General features: G+C 48.3%; 2 protein-coding genes across 8 annotated transcripts in view; both read left to right on the top strand.

The window, feature by feature from the left end:
• RPL31 (ribosomal protein L31) overlaps window positions 1–14,659 on the top strand; it is a 311,008-nt gene that overhangs the window by 156,734 nt on the left and 139,615 nt on the right. The gene's annotated exons all lie outside the window — the stretch shown is intronic.
• Window positions 1–14,659, top strand: part of NPAS2 (neuronal PAS domain protein 2) — a 194,897-nt gene that overhangs the window by 48,719 nt on the left and 131,519 nt on the right. For 2 of the 7 annotated variants that reach the window (XM_064481843.1, XM_064481842.1), the window contains exon 1: window positions 12,231–12,689. The exons of 1 other annotated variant lie outside the window; for it this stretch is intronic. In XM_064481843.1, the coding sequence (XP_064337913.1) occupies window positions 12,511–12,689 (179 nt within the window). In that variant the 5' untranslated portion in view covers window positions 12,231–12,510. Of the gene's footprint in view, window positions 1–10,648; window positions 10,718–11,867; window positions 11,921–12,229; window positions 12,690–14,659 lie in introns of those variants that run through there. 4 more of the 7 variants (XM_064481845.1, XM_064481846.1, XM_064481841.1 and 1 more) reach the window with 4 other exon arrangements.

The raw sequence follows: 14,659 nt of genomic DNA, 5'->3' as shown, positions 1-14,659 counted from the left end.
TCAGTGAGCGTGGACAGAACACCCAGCACGTGGGAAGAACTCGAGTTCTTAAAACGCTGTCCCTCTCCCACAACCAGCAGCCAGGTGTGTGTTGCTTACGGCCCTGTACTGCCTGTGGGCTGGGAGGAGAGGAAGTCAGCCCATGACACCCTGACCCTGAGATGCTGAAACAGGGCACTGAGCAAACCAGAATCCTCGGTTCAGTGTCTGGGATGCAAAATGTGAGCTCTAGTTCACTCAGAAACCCTTGAGAGAGTGTGGGATTTTTTTTTTTTCCCTCTTCTTCCAATAGGGTATTAACTTCTCCCTGAAACGTCCTTTCTGCTAACCAGTTCAGGAAAGCTAGAACAGTCCTTACCTTAAAAAAAAAAAAAAAAAAAAAAAAGGAAGAAAAGCAAGCAAGCAAGCTGTTAAAATAAAATGTTTTCTCTCAGACACAGTACAGCTTACAGCCCAAAGCACATGAGGTTTAATTTAAGACGAGACATTTAAGTATGAGGTGCAGCAGAGAAAGGCTGTGAATTCTGCACATGTTGGATGTCACCCTCCCACTGCCTCAGTTAGGACTCAGGAAGTTTCCTTTGCCAAGTAGGTGAAGGGGATGTAGAAGGCTGGACTTACCCACCTGGGAGCCACCCACCTGGGAGCCATTGGCCCATGGAATGGACAGGACCCCAGCCACAAGGCTGGGAGGTAGATAGAGGGGAGACGTGGGGCCCAGGCTGGGGAGACATAGTTGGTTTCTGGTCCTACATCCAAAATAACCTTAATTGATACAACTCTAAGGCACTGGGCTATAAAAATTGAGTATCATATACTCAATTATATATATTAAAAATATATAAATATGTATTCATATATTAAATATATGTATATAAAATGTACAAATATATGTATATATCTATACATAAAATATATATGCATATAAAATAAAAATAAAATACATATATAACAACACATGTATGAAATATACATGCATACTTGTAAATTTTTTTTACATACATGCTAGTATCAATGAGGAAGGAAAAGTCCCTTCTGGCCAGAGGACCCTGGGACAACCTCTTGGTAGCATAACAAGCAAGACCTCAGGGGACAGGGAGGGTTTCAGGGAAGCGGGGAGGGAAAGGCAAAAGCAGAATGTGGTGTGAGGATAGCGCAGGTCACGTCCATGGAATGCCATGGAGGGAATATGGAAAACAGACCAAAGAGCTAGGTTGCAGTTGGGTTAAGATGGGTCCTGAGAAGGCCAAGGAGCATGGACTTGGTTTGGCGGCCCCCGGAAAAGTGCTGACGTGGAGACCAGGTGGTTATAGTGTGACGGCATAGCCACCAACGGGCTGTCTAATCCTCGCTGGGTGGCGGGGAGTTGCAGGCAGTCTTGGGGGAGCAGCCGGGAGATGGGGGGCAGTGGAGGGCTCAGGGAAGTGGCTGTACCCATGAGCACTGGCTGGATATCAGGCCTGTCACAGGCTCTCTAAACCCACACCCTGGGGCATATGTGTCAATTTCCCCAAGATGACCTGCTTCACTGATTATTGGGTGTCTTTGCAGAACTTTGGGTTTCATCTTCTTTTGTATAGCCCTCTTGCGAAATCTCCTGCATGGAGTTCAGGGCATGGAGTTTTGAAGCCCTTCCTTGGGTTACAACTCTTTGCCTCACAAGTCATGTTCTGTAGTTGCTTCCAGCCAGTTAGAATGCTAGCGTACGTTTCTGATTAGGGCTGGACTGCAGAAGAGAGAGACAAGGGGCACGAGCAGGAAGACAGGAGTGAACAAAACCCCAGGAGACAAGCATCTCCTCGTGGTTGGTTATTGAATGACACGGGAAGACAAGAGAGAAAGCACTGAAAGACAGATTTCAGCTCTCAGCATAGGTAACCGGCAGAAAAGCTCCATTAATAGGACTAGGGAAGTTGGGGGAATGAGCTGCGGTAGGGAAACAGGGGAAAAGAGAAATCTAACTGGCTTAAGTGGGAGGCATCCAAATGGAAGTATCGGCGGGCCGTTGGCCCTGGGGGGGAAGAGCTGGGAGAAACTGTCAGGACCAGAGATAAAGACTTGACAGACTTTGGAGTAAGAACCACGGGAATGGATTCTCCTGGGAAGGAAAGAGCAAAATGGCCAAGATAGAACCTTGGGGACCCCCTCATTGCTGGGACAGCAGGAAGAACAAAGGAAGAAGGAAGAGGGAGGGGTGTGGTGGGGAGGAGGAGGTAGGTCAGGGCCTTGGTGTGAAGGAGACATGATGCTGAATGAATGGATGAGGCTTCGAGAACAAAGAACCCGACAGATTTAATACTCTTAATGAACTTTTTCAATTTTGGTAACAATTTTATTCAGCTGCAACTCACATATAATACAATTTACCCATTTATAGTGTACAGTTCAGTGCTTTTTAGTGTATTCACAGTTACACAGTCATCACCACAATCCATTTTAGAACACTTCATTGCCCCCCAAAACCTATAGCCTTTAGCCAACACATCCCAAACCCACATACCCCCAGCAATAGGCAACTATTATCTACTTTCCATCTCTAAAATTTGCCTCATCTGGGGTTTCGTATAAATGGAATCCTCAGTGATTAGTCTTTGGTGACTGCCTTCTTTCATTAAGCATAATCTTTTCAAAGTTCAACCATGTGGTATGTATTAGCACTTCATTCCTTGTTACGGCCATATATATTCCATTGTACGGATAGACCACATTTTGTGAAGTCATTCATCAGTGGATGCACATTTGGGTTGTTTCCTGTCTGGGGCTATTATGAATAATCCTGCTATAGACATTCGTGTACAAGGTTTTGTGTGCACATTTGTGTTCATTTCTCTTGGATATACCTTTAGGAGTAGAGTTGCTGGATTACATGGTAACTCTATGTTTGGTCTGTTTTCCAAGTGGCTGCATCATTTTACATTCCCACCAGCAGTGAGCATGTGAGGGTTCCAGTTTTTCCTCATTCTCACCGACACTTGTTTGTTTTCATTTTTTGTTTTGTCTTAAAAATAACAGCCAACCTAGCGTGTGTGAAGTGGTATCTCCTCGTGGCTTTAATTTGCATTTCCTCAATGACTCTGGATGTTGAATGCCTTTTCATGTGATTATTGGCCATGCATTTATCTTCTTTGAAGAAAAATCTATTCTGATCCTTTGCCCACTTAAAAAACTGGGTATTTGTCTTTTATTATTGAATTGTAAAAGCTTTTTAAAAAATAAATTCCGATACAAGTCCCTTACCAGATCTATGATTTGCATATATTTTCTCCCATTCTGTGGGTTGCCCTTTTACTTTCGTGATAGTATCACCATAAGTGTTTACTTTTGATGAAGTCCAACTTGTCTATTTCCCTCCCTTTGGTTGCTTGTACTTTTGGTGTCATATCTGAGGATCCTTTGACAAATCCAAGGTCATGAAGATTTACCCCTGTGTTTTCTTCTAAGAGTTGCATAGTTTAACTCTCACATTTATGCATTTGATCCATTTCAGGTCAATTTTTTATATGGTGTGAGGTAGGGGTCCAACTTCATTCTTTTGGGTATTGCTATCCCATTGTCCCAGCATGATTTGTTGTAAAAGACTATTCTATTCCCATTGACTGGCTGGCCTTGGCATCCTTGTCAAAATCAGTTGACCATAATTGTGAGGGTTTCTCTCTAAGCTCTCAATTCTATTTCCTTAATGTTTTATACTTGCCATCCATGTACTATTCTAATATTTGTATTTTTATGTGAGTTTAGAGTACAAATGTCTATTTCTTGATTTGCTGGCCCAAGTCAGTGTCAGTCCCCTTAGACCTCTAGCTCCCCGTGAGAGCAAACAATGCCCACAGAACCCACCTCGTACAGTTCAGGCACAGCTTGCCCCCGGGTAATGTGCCTTTTAACTCAGTGTCCCTCCCTGCTGGCTTCACTTTCTCTGAAGCCCACAGTCAAGCCAGTAGGCTCTCAACACAGCCTGAGGTCACCAGGCATTGGCTCAGCTCTATGCCTTAGACTTGGCCAAACTGGACTCTGATGAAGAGTCGAACAGCACAAGGTAAGAGACAGGATGTAACAGTTTAAGGCAGTTCATTTCCCTGAAGAGGGAGGAGGGAGTGAGGGAGAGCAGGAGAAGAAATGACTAGAGGAGAAAGGGAAAGAAAAAAGAAATAGGAAAACGGGGAGAAAAACTGAGAAAAGGAGCTGATTAAAATTCTTAACAATCACCTGGCCGAGTGTGCCCACAGCCAGCAACAGTGCAAGGAGGTCCTAGCATCAGCCTGGGCAGCAGACAGACCCCTGTCCCCAACCTGATGCTACTCCCCGCTAGCATGTCACCTCTGCAAGTAATGTATGGTTGTGAAGATTAAATAAATTAATGCCTGTTTGTCCTTGGCCCACGGTCTGGCCCAGGACACACAATCAAATTAGCTCAAACTGTATGAGAACTGAACTGTCCCCTCCCTGAATCATCACCAACTGCCTAAATCAGTAGTTCTCCAATTTTATATACATCAGAATCTCCCAGATGGCTTCTTAATGCAGTTTGCTGGGACCCATCCCTGGGGTTTCTGATTCAGCAGGTCAGGGTGGGGCTTCAGAATTTATCCTTCTGACAAGTTCACAGGTGATGCTGTTGCTGTTGGCTGGAGGAACACACTTTGAGAAACACCGGCCTGAATCATAAGGGTCAAAAACCAGAATGCCACCCACTGGCATCCTAAATTCTTAAGTGAAAAGTCCTTAAATAAAAGCCCTAGAACTCAGTCAATCCCAGACGTAGACACTGGGATTGAACCTCGCTAATATCATAAAAAGGAAAAGTGACTTTCATGAGAAATTTCTGGAATGCAAAAACAGAGCCTAGTCCTGTTGCCATAATAAAAAGCATCTTTTATTGCGGGGCAAACCCTCATTTGCCTTGAAAAGAAGAAATCCAGAGAGACATGCTACAGCACGTGTGCGCTCAAGACATCCAATGAGGCTGCCTTTACCATAGGATCATGCTCACCATCAGTGCAAGTGTTAGACTGAAGCCATTGAGAAAAGCTTCTTTCTCACCAAAACCTTGTCACAGAGCAGACGGATGAAATAATGCTCGTCCACACGGGAGAAGCGTCTCTTCTGCCTACTTTGGAGGGGCTATAAATAGCTCCTGGGAGAACATTTTTCTATAATTAGCTTTTCATTTCAAGTGAACTGTGTGTGATGAATTTTGTATCACTAAACATTCTTCCTGGGCAAGTAAATGGTAGATTATGCATCGGTTAGTATAGAAATTTAACTATTTGAACAGCGTTGCCCAGAAGTCAGAGAATTTTTAAATGAGACAGAAACCACTCTAGGAAATGAATTGAAAATGCCCACTTAAGGTCTAGGGGCTCTTCCAGATAGACACACGAAAATGCATTAAATTACCTCTTAGATGAGTTAAATGGGACATGAACTGAGAAAAGCAAAAGACAACGGGGACTTGTGTGTCAACACAGCTGTCTCTCTGCCCTGTGTTTAAAGGGTGTTTCTTGCACTGGTTGGAAAAGCGCATGTCTCAGCAACTTATCCGGGCCTTTTTTCTTTTTCGTACTTAAATGTTTTATTTTATATATCAAATATCACAAATAATAATCAGTTGGCTTTAGACTAATTCCTTATTTTCACTTAGGCTGTTTGCAATGCAATTGAGAGAAAGTATTTTGGAACACAAGCCTACAGAAGGCAGGCCAGGCGCAAAGGCCTTATAGAGTCAAAGTGATGCCTTCTGCCAGAGTTGCGCCGTAGCTTGGACTCTGAAACCCCCTCAGCTAATTGCAGGAGCCAAGAAACACCCCTCCTCCTTCTGGCACAACCACAGCTCACCCCTCCTTGTGATCCTAGGCCCTTCCTTCCCCCAGCTGCAGGCACCCTGCATGCAAAAGACCTCTCCCATTCAGTTTTCTGCCTGCTTTGAAGCCAGTGTTCCTTCCCTAGGCCACGAGCTCACCATGTTCTACAGGCTGTGAAAGGCAGGGTGGTTTGTATACTTCCTTGGAGCTACTCACAGTCTGAGCTGAGCACTTCCCCAAGGAGACAAACTATTTCTTGGAAGAAGGGCCATATCCCTGGCCACCACATGGAAGGACAACCAGACCTAACAGCTGCGCAAGACGCCCCCCTTGGGCCGGCCTGCACTGGTCTCGCTCTCACGGGCCATGAGGAGCTTGACTGTCCCCCCAATTTTCTCTTTCACAGGAGACCTTTCTTTTCCAGCCTGTGACCTAGAGCTGGTTTGAAGATACATCTGTTTACAAAAGGACACTCCCATCCAGGCCATCACCACAGTCCACAACTTGGCGAGATGCCACTATGCCAATAACACATGTATTGACCCAGGGACCTTATTTCCTTCTACAGTTTATCAGGACCCAGCATTGCTCTTTTGCCCACCCCAAGCCTGCATGCTGCAATTCTATTTCAGGCGCTTGGAAGATAGCTGCTTCCAGAACAGAGTAAAGATATTAATAACCGATGTATTGAGAGGAGAACAAGAGAAGACGGAGATGAGGAATGTGGATCCGCGGAGCAGCACATGCCTGCTTTGGCACCAGTTCATTATCCAGCAAGATCTCATGGGAAGTGAACGATGCCACGAATATCTCTGTGTTGGCATCCGACACAGCTGAGTGCTGGATCGGGTGGGAGGGAAGGAGGGAGGACCGGGAGCTGACGTCTTACAGCCCAGATCAAACCCTGCCCTGCCGTGTGTTTGCCAAGGGTCTGCGGGCACCCTGAGCCTGAGTCGGATTCCTTATCTGTCACCTGGAAATCATAAGCCCCTTTTTTACAGGGCCTTCTGAAGATGAAATGAGGTAATGAATACCTGGCATGTTACCTCTTCTTACTGAAAACATCATTTGCTAAAATATCAGTTAAAAAACCCTCTTATCCAGACACCGGAGTATTATTCAGTGCTAAAAAGAAATGAGCTCTCACGCCATGAAAAGACACGGAGAAAGCTTAAATGCATTTTAGGAAGTGAAAGAAGCCAATCTGAAAGGCTAGATACTGTGTGATTCCAATTATCTGACATTCTGGAAAAAGCAAAACTATGGAAACAGTAAAACGATCAGTGATTGCCAGGGTTTTGTGGGGAGGGAAATAGAGCACAGAGGATTTGAGGGGCAGTGCAAATACTCTGTGTGACCCTCTAACGGCAGATGCGAGTCATTATACATTTATCCAAACCCATCACAGTACAACACCAAGAGTCAACCCTCATGTAAACTGTAAAATTTGGGTGACAATGACATGTCAATGGAGGTCCACTGATTGTAAGGATGGACCTCTCTGGTGGGGGTTGTCGATGGCAGGGAGGTTGGGGGGAGGGGAGTCAGGGAGTAAATGGGAACTCTACTTTCTCATCAATTCTGTTGTTCACCTAAAACTGCTCTAAAATTAAAGAATTTTCTTTTTTTTTAAAGATCATCTTAGAAGAGAAAACAATGGGATCTAAAATCAAACTTTACTAGAGACAACATGCTTGAAGGGACTTCCTCAAGGAGCTTAAGTGTAAGAAAAGATTACTCTCAAGTGGTCTTGTATTTTCAATAGTTTTACCACCTCTTTTTCCAGCGCACGTATGTCTGTGTGTGAGTGGTGTTTGCACACACTCACACGTGTGTACCATTTCCTCCTGTGGTCCTCGGAAGCACTGCATTTAACAGGTGGGGATTAGCTGAAGCTTTGAGGCTTTGTCACCTCCAGACTCTGCCAACCCAGATTTCTCTCTGAGCTCTCCATGCCAGCTTGGTAAGAAAATCTTACTTCATTCTTTAGCTTGCCAACCACCTGATCTAACAGGAACCAGTGCCAAGTCAAGTCCTCACTCTCCCAGGCAAGCTGCACAAGGCCTCGATTTTCCCCTGGTAGCATCCTCAGGCCCACGAGAGAGCCTGCTGCCGGGAACACATCCCTGCCCTGCACTTTTCTGTCCCTATGATGCTTCTGCACAACCAAGGCCTCCAAATTCTCACCTTGATATTTCACATGCAGGTGGACATCGTTGAATCTTTCTTCTGTCGCTGCTCTTAAGCCTTGCCCTCTGAGTATTCAGTCTCTGGCTACTGAGGCCTCTTCTTCATCCGGATACTCTCCCTCTTGCCTTGGTTGCAACAATTTTCCTCCCTCGCGTGATGTTATTTTACTTAATGATGCATGGTAGTGTGTTTTATCTTTTTTCAACTTTAAGTGAAAACTGATACTCAGAGGTAAGAATCCATAAAAGAGCTTCTGGACATTCATATATGTGTGTGTGTGTGTGTGTGTGTGTGTGTGTAGATAGATAGATAGATAGATAGATAGGGATGTATATATATGAAGGCCCTTCTATCTTGTCATTAAAGCCACGATGCATAGAACACAGGACATCGGCATGTCGTTCCTGGGTTTCCTTGACCAACCATACATGCCTAATGGGGTCCCCAGGCCTGAGCTACTGCTGTAGTCCTTATAATCACCCAGACATTTTTTCCTGTCTATAGCTGGATAGATGGACACCTCTAGTGTACATATTTTGAGAATTTAATTGCATAAATATTTTAAATTAGAATCTGCCCCAACTTCTATGAAAGAAAAGAACATCTGATTAGACTGCAAAAACTTTGAATGGTTTCTCTGCTTTCCTCAAAGACTGATGTAACTGACAACAGTGAAACATTTTGATCCTCCCCTTCGTAAATTCAGATTCTTTGAAAACTAGCTGGGGTTCCTGGATATACCACTGCAGCATTCAATTAATAAAGCCATGTTTTTTAAAAGGATGAACCACATAAGATTTGAGAAATTCCTCCAATTGGCAATGTGGTTTTGAGATGGTTCCTTTGCTCTGTGCTGCACATTTTCAATAGTGGCTAGATTATGATCCACCTTGACTTTATTATCCGGTTGATGAAAAATCCAAGCACCAATGTCATCTCCTCCATGAAGCCCACCCTGATTCTTTCCTTTGAACCCATGTGGTACTTTGTCTTCCGGCATGTGCCCTCTTTGGCCTCATTTGTATCCTGGCCTCTACATTGTAAACCCTCCTGGTACAGACATAAACTGCTAGAAAGTTTCCCTCCATCCCTCACAGGCCAAGCCCAACCTGATTCAAGACAAGCCTTCAACAAATGCCAATAAAAGGAACTAAAGTGCCAAATGCATAGAATCAACAGGAGGTAAACTTTCCTCTTCAAAGGTCCTTGACATTTTTGGGGACAGGGCATGTTGTGATCTGGTCCCAAATGGGTTCTGTGCTGCAGACTCCATTCTCCCCTTATGGTCAGACAGGTGTCCTGCCCCAGTGGGATTAACACTAGGAGTTTCAATGCAGTCTGGAATTAGTACAACCACACATACATCTCCATGATCAAAAGGAAGAAACCACACATTTAATAGGCTATCCTTTTACCAGGCAACAGGTACAAACAGACCAGAGCAAAAATACTTGTTGCACTATAGAATAACTTGATGTATTATTTCTGTAGGCCATTTGTTTCCTAAGAGATCCCTTAATGATCGTTCAACTAGTTCCCAAAAGGGAGGAGGAGGAGGGAGCTGGAATCTCTTTCAAAGCAAGAAAGGAAGGGAGGTGGCTTTCAATTCTGCATTAAATCCGGTTAAAAGCACACAACTTTATCCTTTAGCAGATATTAGTCATGGCCACGCTTTCAGGGCAGGGCAAAACCTCCTGGCCTGAAGGAAAGGGAGGGGGTAGAAAAACAAAGCAAAATAATATAAAATTTTTAAATGTTCTGCTTTTGTAAAGGGAGCGACTTCAAAACCACCATGTGCCAAATGCCTCCTCCTCCTCCTTGAAAAGCCCTCCAAGTCAGAAGCAAGCCTGAGAATAACAGCTCCTCTTAGGATGAGCAAACCTCCTGCAGCTGATTATTTTTCAGGAGGAGAATTAGACAAAAATAATACAAGTGGGAAATAAAGAGAATGACCTACTTTACAGGGGGGAAAAAGGAGCTCTGTGTGAGCGTTTTGATCTAATTGACGGTGCTGAGGTTATGCCCAAATAAGGCGCTGTGGGTCGGGTCTGCGCGGGAGAGGGTTTGTCTTGAACTTGAAGGGGGAGAGGATAAAGTAAGGGCCCTGGAACCGAGTTGGGGGGGGGGGGGTGACTCCAGTCCACCTCCCCGACTGGAGGACAGAGGAAAGGCCCTAAGAGATTCTTTCTGGCCACAAAACTGAGTCTGATAGAAAAGGGCTGGTGGGGGCGCCTTCCTCCCCTGGGCTACTTGTCGGAATGTGAGAAGGACCCAGGGACATTCGAAAAAGGGCTGCTGGAGCCAGAACGCTGCGCCAGGCACTGTACCTCTGTGATGTCTGGGAAGGGTGACCTCCCGGGGGCTGCAGACCTCTCCCCTCCTTTGGGCTTCTCCCGAGGCGCCTCCACGTGGGGAATGCCGCCGCCCGGGATGGAGTCCGGGCTGCGGGTCTAGGGAACCTGGTCAGCGCTCCGGGCCTCGGCGGGGCGCCTGGTCTCCCTTTCCCACACGACTCCGTCTCGGAGCCGCGCAGAGATCGGACAGCAGCTCCTAGCTCCTAGGGGCTATTGACGTGCATTTGTCTCTGCTGGGCGTTTGCGGGAGCCTTGCTGAAAGCCTCCCTGTTTTGCGCGCGCCACTCCAGCTTCTCCTTTTCTTGGATTCTCGCCTGTCTCCTCCCACAGAGGGAAAAAAAAAAGGTCACGTATGTTTGGAAAAATATGTAGGTCAGTGGAACATTTCCTGCACTGGTGCAAAAGGAGAGGAGGGCAGCGGGGGAGGGGAGGGAGCAGCAGCGTGGAGCTCTGGGTGCGCGCTCCTGGCCACATCCCCCCTCCCCAAGTGCCTCTGCCTAGGAGGCGGGCAATGAGCCGGCTCCTTTCCATCCTTGACCCATTTTCCGGACCGGCTACATTCGCCTTGGAAGAAACCCCTGATCGCTCCTCCCCAGCAGGCGCTGCGGTCCCCCGGGAACAGCGCTCGCCGGCGTCTCCCCGACCCCCGCCGCCGCCGTTCATTGAGAAAGCGCAGTGGTCCGCGCGCAGAGACGCGCCCGATGCGCTGGCTCGGGCTCCGCGTGCAGGCCTACCCCGCGAGGACCGCGTGCAGGGGACCACGGTGGTGTGCTCGCCCCTCAACGGACGGGACGGCGGGGTGGCAGCGGGCAGGGCGAGGGTCGGCACCAGGCAGGGGAGGAAGATTCTCTACCATCCCCATTGACAACTTGAACGGGACCTCAGCGGGCAGCCCCGCCTCCTCTGGCCTCCCCTCCGGCCAGTTCCCCTCTAAGCACACCCCTGCCCCCGCCCCGCGCCTAGCCGCGACCCCGCGCCCCTGGCCGGACCCCGCCGACCGTCCCTGGCAGCCCAGCAGAGGCGGTGGCGGCCTAGGGCGCGGGTGTCTGCGCCGCCCAGGGAAGCCGGGGATCCGGGGGTCCTTCTGCCCGTGCAGCGCGCAGGGTGCGTGTCCCAGGCTGGGTCGCGGCCAGGGCCCGGCGTGCGGCCAGGAGGGACCCGGCCGGCGGCGGCAGCGGGAGCGGAGGGAAGGAGGAGGAGGTGGAGGAGGAGGAGGACTCAGAGGAGGCGGGAGGAGGGAGGGGGAGGAGGAAGAGGCGGCGGCGGCGGCTCTCCCCGCCGGCTCTGCGTGCGGAAGAGTTTGCCGCCCGAGCAGCCGGCCTCCCGCAGGAGCCAAAGAACCGGCGGCAGCGGCCCGGGAGCGGCGGCCGCGTAGCTCCGAGACCTGCAGCCGCGGCGGCGGCGGCGGCGGCAACAGCGAGAGCAGCGCCTCCCGCCGCCGCCCGGGAGGAGCTCGCCGCGCCCGCTCGCCGCTTCGGCTCCCAGCGGCGGCGGCGGCGGCGGCGGCGGCGGGAGGCGCGTCTCCCCGGCCCAGTCCGCGCCCGGCCCCGCGGGGCCGCCCCGGCCCGCTCCGAGGTAAGGGCCGCGCCCAGGGACGCAGGGGGCCCGGTGGGAGGACGTGCGCGCGGGGTCGCGGGACTCGGTCACCTGCTCGCCGGCGCGGTGGACGCGCGGGGCCCGGAGCGGCGCTCGGGCCCGGGACTGCGCGGCGTGGGGGTCGGGGGCGCGGGGCGCTGGATCCCCACCGTCAGCCCCCGGTCCCGCGGCCCGGACGTCAAGTCCTGCGGGGCCACAGCGGCGGCCCGGGTGGTAGGCTCAGTGTGCGTCTTGCCGAAGGAGGCAGAGAACAAGACACCCCGAACCTCCGGATTTGGGGTGCTCAGAGAGTACCGTCGGGGTGGGTGGACGCCGTGCCCGGTTAGCAGCCTTGAGGGTCGCCCATTGGCCTCTCAGAGTCCCATCGCGCGCCCTCCGGAGAGTGGGCCGCCAGGGACCCCTGGAGAGGGCAGCGTGCGCGCCCCGGGCCCGAGGTCTCTCCGGGTCCCTGGATCGGGATAGGAATTGGTTCCGGGCCGGAATGGGTGCGGAGCCTGACCCCTGGACGCCTAGAGAGCGCGTAGCCCGGCCCTTCGCGTCGCCTCGCCACCGGGAGCTCCCCAGGTTGGATGCCAGCGTGGTGTTTTGTTGGGAGGTGTGCCCCCTCCCCGAGCCGAGGCGGGAGGCTTACCTTTGACCTTTCTGTAGAGCCGCGCAGGGTCGGTAACCAGAGGCTAGGGACAGGGACCGAGGGGCCAAATGAAAACCCAACCCCGCTCCTCTGCCTGCCACTCCTTAAGTGCTCAAGGTAAGAAAGTTTGTTTTCAGCCCTGCGATTCATAAATAATTAGTAACCAGTTTTGTTGATTAAGCAAGATGGAAACCTTCAAAATACACACGCACTTCCAGAAAGTCTAAAAGCTCCCATGGTTGTATCCGGTAGGCTTTAGCTCAGAAAGTTGAAAGCGGGGGGAGTTCAACAGGTGTTCAGAAGGGGTCGGAAAGGGGAGAGCTCGGTGAGTTTTTGTCTTTAGTCCCTGTTCCTTTGAGTCATTAAATTGGCCTGTTTCTTTACGGTAAAATATTGAATAGTTATTAAATTAACTTAATCAGCAGAGATGAACTGGTCATTCTTGATCATTTAGAGCCCAGACCTTCTTTTCTTTGGTAGGAGGGTTTTCCTGGTTTGGACTTTCTAGATAATTAGCTCTAAAGCAGTTCCTGGCGAGGTGTCTGTCTCAAACTGACTTGGTCCCTGATCAGTGAATTGACCAACTCATTATGGCTTGCATTTAAAACACAGCAAGTTTTAATTGCTTTTCCTTGGGAGGTGCCAGTTCAAAATTCAAGTAGTAGCTCTATCTTTCTGCCCCTAAGATTTCTTAAAGGAAGCGTTTGCCAAAAATAACCCCCAAACGTATTTTAAATGACTCCCAAATATAGTGTTTAAAAGAGCTCTTCAGACTTGGGCCACTATTTTTCAAAAACAAAAATCTGTCTCATTGAACAGCTAAACCAGGTCGGGTAGACGTGTGGGCATTTCTCAGCAGTCTACTGAAAGATTTAGTTAAAAATAAAGTATGCAACATAGAGACTCTCAGTAATTGTCTTCCATCTCACAGAGAGATGTGGAGTGTGGCTTAGAAGAATTGTAAATGTGCTGCTTTTAGCCATTTTCTTCTTAGGAATCGATGCCTCTGTTTATTTGCTGATCTGTCCCACTGCGGCAGATGTAGGGTTGATTTTATTCTCACTGCTCCCCAGAGTGACTCCCGTGGAGGCCAGAGAAGGGAATATATTCTAGAGGAAATATGTTATTAATAAAACGCTACCCCCCAAAGAGTTAAACGTGCCAAGAAAAGAACCAAGTGAGGCTTCACTAATTAGTATGATGGAAAAAAAATTCCCTGATAGGAGGAGAGAGCGCTCAGATGGTGACTAAATTTCTTTCTGTAGAAAATGACAATGATTTTTAAGCTCATTTGGTTTTTTTTAAGAGTTTGGGCCCTTTTTACTATTTCTAGGTATTTAATAATGAAAATGATAAAAAAAAAAAGTAGTTAAAAATGACCCACATCACTTGATGGGTATCGTTATTAAGTTGAATTCATCTTATTTTTTTTAACGATCTTTCTTAACCCTTGATAGTCTTTAAAGCTGGCTCTAAACACTGCCACTAATTTTTAGGTTACAGATTCAAAATTAATGATTCTTATCAGATTGAGATAATAATGCATACATATGCTTTTTATGTCACCACTTTTATATGGTTTTTCATAAGTCTGGCTTTGGAACCTTAAACATCCAAAAGGCTAAGGCCTTTTTCTTAATGTTTAAAACAAGTATGTATTTTGTTCTTTACATGAAAAGTCAGTTTTTCCATTGTGATCCAGACACTGATTGACCCATGCTGATCCCAGGCAGGAGGCGGCATCTCTTCCCCAAGGGAGGTCGGATTGTGAGGTGTTGAAAATAGCCCAGTGACTCAGTATTGTTGGCTTTTTACACCAAGGTCTAATTGGCCTTGGCCGCATCATCAAAGAAGCATCTAATTGAGTTTTGCATTTAAATAGTGGAAATGGTACTTGATGCCTTATTTGCTTACAGAAATGTGTGATTAGCACGTTCCCGGTCTCCATTCTATCTGTAGCAAAGATAGGAGGTCAGGGACTGCCACATTCATATTCCCCACAGCAGCTCATCCCTGTGAGGCCTTGTTCATCTTAGATGCTCACTAAGTAGGTTAGGAAATGAGCTGACTTGTCGGTGATAGTTATC

This window comes from Camelus dromedarius, chromosome 33, assembly GCF_036321535.1.
Source record: "Camelus dromedarius isolate mCamDro1 chromosome 33, mCamDro1.pat, whole genome shotgun sequence".
Taxonomy (NCBI): Eukaryota; Metazoa; Chordata; class Mammalia; order Artiodactyla; family Camelidae; genus Camelus; species Camelus dromedarius.
Note: the sequence above shows the minus strand (reverse complement) of the source record. Positions and strands in the feature narration are given on the sequence as shown.